The sequence below is a fragment of the Megalops cyprinoides genome, chromosome 23 (assembly GCF_013368585.1).
Source record: "Megalops cyprinoides isolate fMegCyp1 chromosome 23, fMegCyp1.pri, whole genome shotgun sequence".
Classification (NCBI taxonomy): domain Eukaryota; kingdom Metazoa; phylum Chordata; class Actinopteri; order Elopiformes; family Megalopidae; genus Megalops; species Megalops cyprinoides.
This window is the reverse complement of record NC_050605.1, coordinates 15135163-15150858: the sequence shown is the minus strand read 5'-3', so window position 1 is coordinate 15150858 and position 15696 is coordinate 15135163. Positions and strand designations below refer to the sequence as shown.

At 40.4% G+C, this 15696-nt stretch overlaps 1 protein-coding gene across 2 annotated transcripts in view; it reads left to right on the top strand.

Moving 5' to 3' along the window:
- Positions 1 to 1232: 1232 nt before the first annotated feature.
- The window catches only part of LOC118770060 (chemokine-like protein TAFA-5), an 82756-nt gene continuing 68292 nt past the window's right edge, over positions 1233 to 15696 (top strand). For both annotated transcript variants that reach the window (XR_005004534.1, XM_036517461.1), the window contains exon 1: positions 1233 to 1589. Coding sequence is in view for 1 of the 2 variants with exons in the window: in XM_036517461.1 (XP_036373354.1) it covers positions 1478 to 1589 (112 nt within the window). In the remaining variant the exon portion in view is untranslated. The remainder of the gene's footprint in view (positions 1590 to 15696) is intronic.

The following is a 15696-nucleotide window of genomic DNA, read 5'->3' as shown; positions in this document are numbered from 1 at the left end:
TCACAAAAGATCCCCTCTTGTGGTGCTGCATGTGGGAATCAGGCCCATGCACATACCCAAAGCATTACACATTTCACATGTGGTTTTCTGTGAGAATCTTTGATCATGAGTATTCACAAGTGAAACAGGTTGCTGTGCAATAAATAAAACTTCTAAACAGTAGGCCTGGTTTCAGGATCATATTTTTACCTATGTAATAGCAAAAACATGCTTCACGAACACACTGTAGTGATATTTATGAACACTGTACATACTAACGGAAACAATCAGAGATACTACCACGAACTAAGATGGTGTCAATGGGAACAAAAGAGTAAAACTCAAACTAAGTTTCTTATTTATGGAATGTTTACATATAAAACGAAACATTTTTCTCAACTCCGAAGCCAAAAATAAATGCATACAATATACACAGACACAGACTGAGAGAAAACCTGAGTGTAAGTATGTGTATACACATCTGTGTTGATTGTATTTTCCGAATGTATTCTGAGGCGCGCGCAAACACACACACACACACACACAATTGCTACCTGTGGGCATGCACTTTCGCTGCATGTTGAATACGAGAACGCTGCGTCACAGGACTCTTCGCGTTTACTCCGCACTAGGACCACAACAGAAAATGATTAGTGGGAAACGCCGTGATTAACTTCCCAACAAGTCTCTCCTGCTTTTCCAGCACCCCCTTTCTGTCCGGGGGCTAAACGTTTCGGAGACGGGTTGAAGGGGAAAAAAAAAAAAAAAAAAACGGACCTTGCGACGTTTCCGAGTCGTTCGCTCTCCCTCTCTCTAATCCTTTCTCTCTGTTATCATTAGGAAGGATTTCACTTCGCTTTAGGTCACAATTTATGCTTATTTTGTCTCGCTGTCGTTATCCTCAGGCACTTATATGTCGATTCTTTGAGGTTGGATTTTTACAAGACCTCACTGCTTTGCTGATTTTTTTTTCTCTGTCACTGCTGAGGAGTTACAAGCCACTGTCATTCACAGATCTACAGTTGCCCCAGGTACGTCTGGGGTGTTGCGCGAGGTTGCGGTATAAATGCTTTCATCCAAACGCTATTGACAACGCTATTTTTTTTTCCTTTGGAAAACTAGAACGGTGCAGCATCTGCCTCAATAATCTCTAAGGAATCTTACGTACATTATTCTTCTAAACTTGCTTACCAAACATTTTTTTCTGGGAATGACTAATTTTCACATTCGTACCTAGAGCTGTCTCATGAACATGTATGTCTTTACGTGCAGATTCTGAACGCATAGTATCACAGCACAGACTTTCTGCCGTGGACCAGTGGAGAATATTTGCCTTTTTATTACACGATGGCTGCCGAAACGCTGTGATGTCTCTGATGTGCAACCCATTTTCAAGATGTCTTTTTTAGGGATTACACGTGGCGAGAGGCGCTCAGTCAAAGGGCGAGTGGGCTGGTGAAATAGACGAATTTCTTATCGTTCAGGGGAACTGGCACCGATGGCTTCCTCCCCAAAGTTGAGAAATCGGAAGGATGCCAATTCCTGGCCGAGAATGTCCTCAACTTTCTGGGCTGTGGTGCTATTGACCAGCTTGCTGATCATCTACTGCGGTAGGTACACTGCATTCCCGTACAGCCCTCAACTTGTTCGCCTGCTGTTGCTGCTTCGAGGTCTAAAAGCGGGAGCAGGAGATTTCTTAATATGCTGGGCTTTTCTATTGTTTGTTTGAATTGCTGATTGTTTCGGAACGTAGGGCAGGTTAGTACGTCATTTCAGCACACACACACACACACACACACACACACACACACACACACACACACACACACACACAATTTATTAATCAAAGCTATGCTTCATTTTGTTATCTCAGATAAGCACAATAGCTAAGCGTGGATGATATAATGAATAAGGTTTTTTAATTGAATGAAAATTCTAGATCTAATTCTAGTTATGTGTTATTTCTATATTTCTATATTTATTTATTGTGATATTTATATAGAATTTATTTAATATTGTCATATTTTATTTTCCTTTAATTTGTCAGTAAACCTATTTAAGAATAGAAATTTCAAGAGATTTAAAGTCATAAAGGAATGCAGTCCAATTGCCCAGTCACCAAGCTTTCATCTTAAATGAGAAAGAGTGAGTCCCCCTGGTATGTCATATGTTTAAACATCACTACCATGCATGTAGAGGGTGTAGAGGGTCTGGTATTTTTTAGGTAGAGTTGGTGTTCAGATGAACATAGCCCATGGCTGGTTATGTGTGTGTGTGTGTGTGTGTGTGTGTGTGTGTGTGTTGGGGTGGGGGGGGGGGGGGGGGGTGGTTCACACCCCCCCCCATTTATTTTACCTAAGATCGCCATTTCCACCTTAACCCAACCTACATTGCCACAGCCCCTAATATTCTCCAGCTGCACTGTTGCAAACTCACCTTTCAAGCAGCAGATCTTGCTGTAATTCCCACAAAACAACACAGTACACAAATTCCCAAGATTTAGCATTACAAAAATGTAAGTCGTACAAGGCACCCTCCACGCAAGAGTGCAGACACACACACACACGGAGAGAGAGAGAGAGAGAGAGAGAGAAAGAGAGAGAGAGAGAGAGAGAGAGAGAGAGAGAGAGACTGGTAGATTGCTTTTCAGGCATTTCTCTTCCAGACAGAGAATTTAGAATATACACATCACATTAGAAATAGCTGCTTTGTTTCAGGATGTTCTTGACTTGTTCAGATTTATTTGTTTGCTCATCTTTGAGAGTAGAGTAGAATTAATGAATTGGATTGGGCTTCTTGTTACATTCATGCAATCAGCTCAAGGGCAGCTACCCTGGAAACTGGACAGGATGGACTGGTGGAGAGGACAACACATTTTTTTTACCCTACTCTCCATATGGCTGTCAGGCTCTACAACAGCAGAGGAAGTGATCTCTTTCTCAGGGACACAAGGGTTTCCACACTGACCATCTCCACAAAATCGTATTGGTCAATGACAGCAGCAAGCCTTGTGTGACATGTGCAGGGGGCTCTGAGGCAGACATGCACCAGCTGAGGGGGCCAGCAGAGAACAGCAGACGTGAAGGAGTCTGACTTGTGACCTGGTGGTTGTTGGTTCAAATCCCTGGTAGCACCCTGTTGATGTAAACTGCTCTGATGCCAAGGTGCTTAATGTTAATCAATATTCAGGTGTACTCGTAGATAATCTCCAGTATGTAAGACATGCACATTGCGACAGTAGCTAAAGGAAATAATATTATGCAAAGGTAACTGAATTGCTTTCTGAAGTTTCTTTGACTTGAGGTAAATATGATATGTGCAAGAGGATTATGATTGTTTTGTGTTTATCATTTTTGAAAACATTATTAGAATATTTCATCACAGGGACATGTGAGATTTTAATGAATATTCTTGAAGCAGGGGATTAATGGACAATGTTTGATCATGGTGGAAGTTCAATCTCCCCTTTCTCCCAGTACTGCTGCTCAGATTGGTTAGAGCTGGATCTATTTGCTCATCCTCTGTAACCTACTGCAGGTGATTGATCTTCTGTTTGTGTTCAATCAATGCGCCCAGCTACTTCCTTTGGTCAGCAGGCCGAAGCAAATAAATACCTGGCTTTTCCAACTCCTCTTGCTTTTTTTTATCCTCCGTTTCGGTTCTGTCTCTCATCCCCCTTATTCCTGAAAACAGATCTGGAAGGCCCGCCGTAACCCACTTGTGATCCCTCAAACAAATCGCCGTCTGTCTGAACAGCTGATGTCGTGTTTACTCGAGTCATTACCCAGGGCCTCAGCTAAGGTCTGTTACTCTCAAAATTAACATTTCTCTCAGGTAAGAGAAGAAAGCCCAGGCTCTGTTTTGATGTGTCAGGTAATAATAAGGGGACATTTGGGAAAATCTGAGGTAGTGTTTTGATTAGCAGGGTGATAACAGAGGCAGAGACATAATGGGTTTGCTCACCATTTTTCTGCACTTACAGCAAAAAAAAAAAACAAAAAAAAAACACACTTCATCATGGCTAGGGTAATTTCATCCACAGCCGAAATGGCATTGAAGTAGATCTGACAGTGTTACCTTTCAACATCGAACACGCACACACATACACACACACACACGCGCAGGCACGCATATCTCTCGACACCTCATTTTTTTGTGCGGTCAGGGAGGCGAGAGGCAGGTACAGAGAGAGCAGCAGCTCAATAGAAAGGAGGTCTGTATTTATTTCAGTGACTCATGGGGTAGCTGCCTCTTAAAATTAGCTTCCAGAGTGTCTGAGTTTAAGATCTCATGTCCTCAGTACAGCCACTCTATTTACAGAGAAAAAGAAAGAGGGAAAGGGGGGAGAGAGAGAGAGAGAGACAGAGAGGAGCAGAGAGAGAGGACAACTGTTTAGACTGATTAAAAACTCTCCTTATGGCTTGATGCTAGGGTAAGATCACTGATGATTCTGATTACCTGCCAGGGTATGAGTGGGTGATAGTTGCTGATTATTCCTATTGTTTAATGGATTATAACGATGAATTAGATGATGGTGATTGCTTGCTTTTCTTCTGTCCACTGGCTCCCCCCTCTGGATATGGACTGACATGCATCTGTTGTTTCTTTGCTTTATTGTTCTCTTATCTGTCATATATGTTGCTATAGAAACAAAAGTTAACAATATCGAAACCTCAAAATATTACGATTTGTCCTGTTAATTTTTTGGCTAGTGTCATAAGATAAAAAGGTATTGACCACATAATACGTGAAAGCACTTGACTAAATGGGAGTATAAATCAGTTTCAATATACTACATATATATTTGTGAAAACTTTTTCAAGGGGAATATATGAAACTTGTTGTATATATAAATATACATACATGTACACATATGGACACATACCACATGACATGGAAACAGACTTCAGAGGCATTCACAATAAATTAGTTATGACTGCAAATAGGATATGTGATCGTTATTTAAATTAACCAAGAGCCCCTTAATGAATGTAGATGCCTTGTTATTGTGGGCGCGAGAACTTGCCTCTCCTATCAATGTTTATTAAGATTTATGTTCCCCTCGGAAGAAAAATGGTTTTGATCACACCTGCTACACTGCCCGTCTCACTTATGAGTTACTGTCAGGTCTGTTTGTTGATGGATCATCAACCCCCGTCTCCATTATAAAATCATTCCCTCGTACTGGTCCTGGATCAGCGTCACCTTGCCTCTTTGGGTCAAGGCATTGCGTCGGCAGCAAGACAAATGAACCTTTTGACAGCCTTTGATTTGACCCTGCATGATGCGTGACGCTTCTGAGAGCGCCGGTATTAAAATGTGCTTGGGAAATGCATAGCTGCGAAAGAACACAAACACTACAGTCTCTATATCCAGTCATTAATAATACTGTTGCAGCTCTTGTGGGACTGGGATCCTACAGCACCTCACAACAAAGGGAATTATGTCACAATGGTAAAATTAGACATAATTGTTTTTTATCATGATTGCACAAATGGTGACCCCACCAGGTAAGTGGTGGGTCACATAGGGTGCAGTTCCTTCTTGGCGGGTGCTGGTGGAGGTTCAGTGTCTCTGTGTGACACATACTGCCCTCTGGTCCCAGGCTTCATTCATGAATTGCTCTCATTTACTGTACCTTTACTGGGCTAATTACAGCACAAACTTATTCAGCCCTGCTTCCCTTGAACTCTCTGCAGTCAGGACCTTGTACATGAAAAAATCCCACAGTACACCGAATGACAACACACTCCCCTCATAATATAACTGGTAATTGATTAACTCACTTGTGTCACTCTAGGCCACAAATTCAAATGTCATGTCAATAAAAATCCAAAATGTTCAAAGACATGTTGCAGTGGAATTAGTATTATTATAAAATGTAAACACTAATGCTAATACCACTAAGAATCAGTAAAATATGTATATATTATATAGTGTTATACATAGTGGAAATTATATAGCAGAATTATATATGTAATTATTCCCATTGATTTATAAAATCTCAGGAGGGAGTCCTCGCAAATAGGCAGCAATCAACAATTCCAATTCATATATGTTTCAGACAATGCCCACATTAAAATACAATATAATAGCATACTGTACATAATGTACTTGGGCAGCATGGAATTCATTGAAGAAGGAATTTGAAATATAACATTTAAAATAAAAAACAGCATCTATAAAAACAAATAATTCCTTCATTTTCTCTCTGTTTAAACAGAAGCCCTATGTTAAGGTCTGCCCATTATCCCTCAGATTATGGCTGCCAACCTTCTCCTACCTGGCGACTAGGCAGGCAGTTTGCTTGTATGTCATTAGCTTTAGACTATTACCAAGGCTTTCATGGCAGTCTGGTAGGACCTTAGCAGTCCAAAAGGTTTGCTTAAAATTTTCTCTTTGGTCTTTTTAACCAGGTCCCCTAATGCATGAACCAAAGATGGGTAATCACTGTTACTACCACAGTATTACCATTTTGGGAACATGATTCAGCTAAGTCTGGAAAAAAAAAAATAAAACAAATAAAAACAGAAAAAAATCATCTCCTTAGAGTTGAATGCTCCCATACGTTTTTAGGCATTTGCTCTATCTTCAGTGCATCCAGAAGAGCTTTTAAAAGAAGTTAAGAGTATGGAACCACGTTGGGCAGCAGAGCAGACGTGAACAAGATGTGTGTTTTTGTCCAGTAAACCAGGTTGCTTTCGCTCAGGGGAGGAGCACCATGAGCAGCATCATGCGTGAGTGTTCTACTAACTTCAGGAGTGGCAACTCTCTATGACCAAAGACTTTTCTAGGAAAAAAATTTTAGGAAACGTGCACCGTCATGTGTATTCTCCAAAAGTGCCAAATGTAAAACACGTGTGTTTCATTTGTTTGTCAGTGTTTTATCAGAATTATTTTAACATCCCCTCAGCATCACTGAGATAACAGTACACAGTAATCAACATCCCCAATCTCCTTGGTCTGTATCCCCTTATTATACAGAACATATTCTGAAACAAAACAAAAACAGAAAAAAATGGAGAAGGAAGAAAAAAAAAAAACAGTTAATTATGGGTTTTAAAGTTGAAAAATAAAAACCGATTGTAAATCAGTTCATTTAGGGGGCACGTAGGAAATTTTTCTTACTAAATAATTCTCATTAATAATATGAAAACTCCTTTAAAAATTATATCATAATAAGATAACACTGATAGTAGCAGTCACATTGATATCAGTAGTGGTAGTATTGTTGTTGTGTTTGCTGTTGGCTATCATTTGCTGGAGCTGTTGAGGTAGAGTACTCTGCTCAAGGCTGCTATATAACAGCAGTGCCTTCCAGTTTTCCAGGCCAGCCAGCTACAGATTTTATTTTCCTCTCTCAATGCTTCGGTAATGATACTCCAATGTCTCCACCGACAGCCATTTTACAGCCCTTGGTCCAGAAGGACAGGGCAGCCTGCACTTTGTTAAAATTTTAAGAGCACCCAGTCGTCTATTAACTTGAGTTTAAAGAGAAGGAGGTGACCGTGGTCATTAGACTGCATGCTTCTTGGTTATCTGGGCGGGTCAGGTCCGAGGTCAAGCAGGATGTATTTAGAAGCAAATAACTAAAAGACAGACTCAGGAAAAAAAACAGAAGTATGTGCTTTTGGTTTATTTGGCCCTGGGGACTGGACACAGTGACCGTAGCAGGGTTATAAAGCTCAAATGTAGACTACTACAGCATTGAACTATGTTAGAAAGGGAGCAGAAGTGCTTCTTGAAGCCTCTGTTGGATTGATTGTCTGTCTTCTGCAGTGTCTCTGGTGGTAAATGCTGGCATGGCCTGGTGCTGGACGCTAGAAGCACGTCATGGTAATGGATGCAACGTGTCCCAAGACAAAGAAAAACGCGCTGTTTGTTAATGATGTGTACGTCATTGGCTGCCGAGTCCTTGAGGCGCTCATGAATTTGATTACTAATTGCTGCCTAAAAGCTTTGTGTCACATCATGAATTAATATAAATTCAGTATGATTATTAATAGGTAGTGAAAGGCATACATAATAAATGAATATTGACAGCTCACACTGAAGTCCTTTTGCTTTGCAAAAAAAAAAAACAAATGAACTATGTTGACTGACTGGGGAACATCAGAGGACCATTTCAAACCCAAACATCTCACACACACAGTCCCACTTAGTCCCACACACACACACACACACACACACACACACACACACACACACACACACACACACACACACGCGCACACACACACACACACACACACACGCACACACCTGTGGCGCCACACTTGAAAGACAAGACAACATTAAAAAGACTTGTGAAGGACTATAAACAGACTCTTTTCTATTATTCAAAAGCAATTGCTTGGAAGAAACACCACAGTGGTGTTTTGAATTCCTAGAGGGGCACATCGATGTGAAACAGCTCCTCGCGCTGTGGCAGGAAACGTCTGGAACCAAGATTCAGTAGCGAAAAGAAAATGGAAACAATGAGACATAAGCAGATGGATGAAATTGTTCAGTCTAACAATCTCCAGTCCAGGGAATAAACTATTTTGATACAATAAATAAGCTGGGCCAAGACCGGCTGGGGGATTTAAAAAACTAGGAAAAACAAAGGTATAAAATTAAAAGAGACAGGATCATTTGTCTTGAAGTCTTGGAGGTAGCTGCATTCTGAATGCCGACCTGTGCGCTGGTAATTGCATCGAATGGTATTGAAGTTGACTCACAATGATCCACCATGTACATCAGTCCCGCATTGAACCTCACACAGCCTTTATTATGTGCTTCTCTGGATTGCAAGCTGTGTGGTACCTTGAAAGAAGCCGAGGGAAAGAATGTTATTTGAAGTGCATCATTATGAAGCAATCATGATTTCTTGTTAAAGTAACATAAAATATGACAGTGAAACTGTATTGACCATGACAATCCTTGACCCAAACCTCAAACCTAAGCCCACTGCAGTGATCTCAGGCTTTTATAATCGTAATTAATGGCTGTAGCTGGTGTCATTCTGTGGTTATAAAAGATACAGTACATGCAGGTTTTATGTAGGCAACAAAAAAATACATAAAAAAGGAAGCATAAAGTACACACATGAATATTCAAATAAAAACTAACGCTGACAATCCGTCACCTCTGTGACAAATTGCGTGAGCGCAGCAGGTTTTTAAAGGGTATAAATTATGGGATGTAGGCAAGGGGTATGCACTCCGTCACTGATGAAAAAGCAACCTGGGACAGAACAATTCCCTCACACAATTACATTACCCTAATGTGTCCGCGAACACGCAGGAGTTGCTAAGGAAAATAGTAGTAACAAATCAATAGTGGAAGCACAGGGAGTTTTGAGCACAAGGTAGACACAACCTCCCACATACCCTCCATTTCAGAGGGGTAAGAGAATAATCTGTACTTAATGCCCCACTGAAAGTAGTAAGGCAGCATTTGGTATTGTCACCACTGCAGTTGCACTCAGCTGGATGAACACTGTTGCTCAGTTTGAGTCTTAAAGGAAGTGAATGGACTGACAGCAATCAAATTTATGCGCCATCGTTGCACAACCCATAAGAAAACCCCCGTGAATCCCCCATTCTCACATTTGACTCTTTTTTTCCACATGGATACATGGAACATTTTAAACCTTTTCCATTAACTAATTAAATGCATATGTGACTTCCATATCTGTAGTTGGGTAAGGTCAGCATTTAATACAAATGCGTAAATTTTCATTCTCCGGTCATTAATTTTTTGGGGGCAGGAAGCGGAGATCCAAAGTGCTTCATTTAGGCCCCGTGCCATCAGCTGCATTACCCTCTCAACAGCCAGACTGAGCTTTATTAGTGTGTGTGACCATCTCCGTAGGTATTTTATTTTACTCTGTTGCTTTGAATCTTGGCTAGTCTATTAATGATCTCTGTTATGACTTCTGATAAAAACACCACCAATCACGCAGTTAAGGCTGACAAAAGCAGGTGACGAACAGCTGGCATTCATCCAGAAATGGGATTATTATTGTTTTCAGTATTTTTTACTTTTTGATTCAAATTAAGTGAGCAGTATGTCACTTGCCTGTTTTATGCTAATTTTGATTGATGTCAGATGCAGCCACACAGCAGGAAAGATGAGGATTTCAAAAGCAAACTTGTTTTCTTTTAGCTCTCTGAAGAACAAATGGGATTACACAAAAGGGGCTATTTATGCATCAGTTTGAAATGAAGGAAAGTACTGAACCCTTCTTTTTTCCATAATTTTGTTTGTTCTGGTTTTGTTTAAAAGGACAGATAACGTTCATAAGTTCATTTGAACCTCACTTTTTTATGACATTTTTTTTTTAAATCGCTCTACACAACAGCAGAAATATGTACTCTATATATTAATGAATCTACATTGTGTTTCAGTCGAGGAATATATGAATATATGCATTACAATGTTATGACTAGCTTCCCTGGCTTGACATAAAAAAGATAAAAATGATGATATATGGCTCTGAAGTGGATATCTGAAGTGATTATGGAAGGAGATAACCTGTGTCAGATGTATCTAACAAACCCAAAAAAGTGGCACAACACAGACCTCCTAGTCCAAGGTAGCAAAAGGTGATCTCACCAACACTAATGATCTCGTCAAGGGTCAGCTCCGTCCTGCTGAGCTGCAGTGGTGGTTTGTTCAGTTTAGTTTTTTATTAAAAATGATGGCATGGCGGCAGTAGTCCAAATAGTACAAATATTCCAAACCCTGGCTTCACAGAAGCCATGACGAACAGGTGACTGCCGTCTTGCAAGTCCCAGCAATATGAACAGCATTTGCAATCAACCTAGGGTCATGGTGGGCCCCAAACAAAACGCTGTATACCAGCATCCCAGCCGAAAAAACACTGTTTACAGACAGAAAATTGCATATGCCCCTGACAAATGTTGTGCTGGTCTGCCTGTCCAAGCTGCATTTAAATTAGGCACCAGCATCTTCATCGCATTCAAGCTTAGTCACCAAGTCTTTATGTACCTGGATGGGAGGTTGTCTCAAGCTGCGTGATGAGGTCATGGCTGTTCATTGGGATTTTTCACTGATTATAAGGCTTCATGGGGTCGTAAAGTACTGAACCTACGTGACATTTTCTTTGTAAAGGAGATCAGGAGGCCTTTCTAAAGGACAGTTGGCTAAGAGAGAGCATGTAAGAGCAAAAAATGTATTGAAGTTAATTCCAGTGATCTCTCTGTGACAATGCATTTGCGATATAGGGTGTTGGCTGCCTGTGGAGATGGGATATGTACATCATATGTAAGCCACGCATGTCACCCCACTCCCCAACCCCAGTCGCCCCACTCCCCAACCTCTCTTATATTTTCATAAGTCCATGCTGTCCTTGAGTGGTAATTGACGAGTGTGGTGAGAGATATATATATATAGAGAGAGAGGTCCTCATATGTTGTCATGATAGACACGATAGACACGACAGGGAAGGAACCCTGATGATATTTCATCAGCTTTAGCAGTGTAATGGCTGCTGGTACCTTTCTACATGTGAGATGGCTTTGTAAGGCTTCATTGGCAGGTGAAATCTCTCTCTCTCTCTCTCTCTCTCTCTCTCTCTCTCTCTCTCTCTCTCTCTCTCTCTCTCTCTCTCTCTCTTCACAAAGCAGCGATAAAATATTTTATTGTAACAGTGACAGTAGAGTGTGAATTATAAGAAGGGCACTTCAGGGTTGAAATATTCATTACAACACTACAACCAGAATCCTGTTAATACCTACTTTATGAGTTTGCCAGGAGAAATTAATGCAACTTCTTGATATTATGGAAATTCGTCTGAGGTTCTGACAGCCTCTCTATTGTGCGTAAAGTTTTCCTAAGTCTACTAAATCTTTGAGGTTTCACAGCTGGAGAAAACTACTCATTATGCAATCGATAAGCAGGCACATAATATTTAATACACACTGTGGGACGGATCAGGTTTCAAACGGAGTCTCAGAGTGTCTTCAACGAAAATAGCCTGCTACAGTCATTATAGTTATGCGACCTTGCCAGTGCGCATTGGATTAATTGTAGTGTATTTGAAACTGAAAATTGCATTTTATTTAGCTATATGTCCCATGCCCTTTTTTCTTCACTTCATACAGGGGTTTTTACTGTGGTGAATATATATATATATATATTCACCACAGTATATATATATAAATAGTGGACCTCAAAGGATGAGATCAAACCCCTTTTAGAAATTGAAGCAGGAAAGGGGATTCCAAACCAAGGATACCCAATGCTGTCTCCTGTGTCTGGCATTTAGGTTTTTGTGAAAAAAATTGCCTGACCAGAGAAGAGTTCACACATTGAAATGAGGTTGACTGGATGATGCATCCTCCTGTCCAGAGACAACACGATTCTCATGTTGACAGCCTTAATGACCTGTCAGTCCTCTGTGTACAAAATATTTGTCCTTGTAAGAGTTTTGTGATTAAATACAGTACAAATATATGCAAACATTTATGCCATATGTTTATATACATGTATATGTATATGTGTGTGTGTGTGTGTGTGTGCGCCGTGTGAGTCCCACTGGTATATACTCAATGGCCATTAATGTCCTACAAAATATACATTATTCATGGCATGACATCCATGTGTACACCACATAAAAATTATTTGTTTGATCTTATTTCCATTAATATTAATGGGACTTAATTCTCGAAGCAAATGTTTTGACATCTGTTGTCATCAATGTTATGCAGTGGGAGGTAGTCCTGAAAAATCACTTTTATTCACATTTAATCCCCTTCTACACTGAGGACAGATGTCGAAACGGTAATTACCAAATCCTCTGGTATTGTTACAGAATATTTTAAGGTTCTGCATGTATAGCTATGGAGCATTGCATTTTCATTGCCTGTGTGCTGTGAATGTTTATGATAAGAAAAATTGAAAACAACACATGATGAGAGAGAGGTTTGGCGGAGATAAACAGCGGGGAGAGGAAATAGTATTTCCCCTTTTTCAAAACTCACAACAGTCATTTGTTGCAGAGAATGTCCTCATTTCCATAAACAGGTAAACTGACTCCTCTGTTCTGCCAGAGAAACTGAAGATGAATCACTTTTGCTGGGCGCAGAGGTATAAGCAATGCTTAACCCCTTCCTATGAGAGGCTACACCTCCACTGGGCTTACTGGTGCACATTTGTTCATATAATAACCTCCATTTCATTCGATTAATTTTTTTTGATCAGGACGCCACAGTAAATCACCTCACTGCTAGGCATTGGCTTGTGTTGGAGATCATAATTTCAACATTAATGACTCATATTTACAGCTTCAATTACCAATCAATCAATCAATAAATCAACTGGAAGCAATTTGTTTGTACATGGTTTTTTTCTTTCTTTTCACATCAAAACACCTAAAAAGCATGAGACAGTTGTGGAAAAGCTGAGAAATTGTTCCCAGACCCCAGGAAATGGTGGTCCAAAAACACTCCTGGGAAACAGTGGCAAAGAAAGTAGACAGTGGAGTAGAAACCCATAATGGCTACTAGATTAAAATATACTACGGTTCTCTCCATAAGCCCATGCTTCAGAATGGTACAGTATTACAGAATGAGTGCTCTTCATAGTAACATCACAGAGCTGGGCTGCAGGTGCATGGTTGGAGAGAGACAGAGAGAGGGAGAGAGGGATGGTAAGAATAGGTGGGCCAGACATAGGAGGAGAATATGGGGGTACTCAATTATTTCTGATGTTGTTTTACATTTTTTTTCTCACATCTGCATAGACAGTGTTGGATCTGTAGAAGCTTGGTGACAGTTACCTTCAAGCAGCACAGTTTTCGTATTTTTGAGCATCAGATGAAGAGGTGCACCAAAAAAAAACCTGTGAAATGATCATATGGGTGAAAATAAATTTAAGACCAGGCAAAAACAAAGCAAAATCGAATGCAAACGCTAGCAGAAAAGATGTGTTCCATAGGGAATCTGGAGTGTGATAAACGTACGGTATATTTTCCACTGCATCAAAATTCTACCGTTAATCTAATGCCCACATTATTCAGCCTGCATCTATTAAAGGAAATCTCCATGAGATTTATCGCCCAGGTTTAACTGTATGGTAAAATAGCGCATTAAGCAGATGATATTACGATGTATAAAATGATTATGCACACTTGCAGAGAAGTGGAGGAGGCTGGCTTAATTAAATGCAAGGCCCTGGTTATACATCACTGGCTTTCTTGCACAGTCCACTTACCAGCCTGGCTGTTATTTTCTAAAGCTATGAACTGAACAACAGCCTTGACTCACATTATTTCGAAACGCTTGGCTTAAATAATACACATCGTCTGATGCTTGAGATTTAAAATTGGCTATCATGACTTCTAAAATGCTCACAATGATAAGTGTACTGTAGATAAGCGGATTGTAGAATTGAGTCTAGATTTCCTGTTTTCGCCGGTTGATTGAGAAGTTCCTACCAATCTGAATCCTTTCACCCAGAGTTTGTGTGATTGGCTAAGCATGGCTGAGTCAAGGCTTGCCAAGAGAAGTTGAGAGTTGATTGGCTGACTGCAAGTCACTTGACATGGTTTTACAGACTGGACACAAATGTGTGCTTACTCCTGTGTCAAATAAACAGAATGTTGGTCTACTTGCTGAGATGACTATTAGATCCATTGGATAGCATACTTTCAGACAGTGAGGCTAATATATTGCTCAGTTACCTTCTCTGTAGGAAATTCAACTTTTAGCTATTGTTTGAGAATTGCTGTTTCCAGAATTGCAGTTTTTGCTGTACCTCCCCCTTGACTCAAGGAAAGAATAACAGGTTCTCGCTCAGTTTTTAAGCCACCACTTGGTCCTTGTGAGTTTATACCGTAACAGCAAGGCTCTCATAAAGTGAAAGTGAAAACCAGGGAGCAGTGCAGGACATATTACTGGAATATATATCAATTCTACGGTAAGACCTTTAAAAGTGAGCCGTAATGCCTCCTTTTCTGTACACCATCCATAAGCAGTAAACATCACCTCCACAGGGTGTAATCCAGAGCAAAAAGCTCTCCACGGTTTCATTCTGCAAGGGATTTGCTGTGTAAGACCCACAGTGTCGCTGAAATTGTATTTTTTTTTCCCCTTCAGCGGTGTATAGTTGTTGTGCAGCCAGCCATTGTAGCCCCCTGCTCTAAGCTTTTACTGCTAAACCAAATCACGTTAAAGTTAAATGTGTGAGCACTGCCAAACTGGAGTCTAGCACCCCCTGCATAATGCACAGAAATTGCTCCTTTGGCTTGTTGGGGGGATCTGCCATAGTGAACCAATTTAAAGAACGCTTTCAAAACAGTTGCGTAACCATAACGGCCAATATTGTGTGTTTGCGTGCTTTTCAGACTGCATTACATTCAAAACAAAATTACAGCATCTGAAAAACCTGACCTTTCAGAAGGATCTCATTCATTCATTCATTCATTTATATTTAGAATCCTAATTTTTTTCCACCCAGTTTACAATCCCAGTTTACTCTTCAACTTCAACTCTTCAACAGCTCATAGCTGATAAGAGCACAGCCCACTCAGGGGGAGGTAAAGAAACCCTGTTGCTGCAGGATATGCCCAGCTTTTATCCCACTGGAAGTCCAGCATGTAGGTAGTAAGTGCAGAAGGCAGGGGCTCTGCTGTCATTGATTTCATTCTAAACCTGTCTCTATCAGTGTATGTGCATGTGTATATCCTTGTGTGTGTGTGTGTGTGTGTGT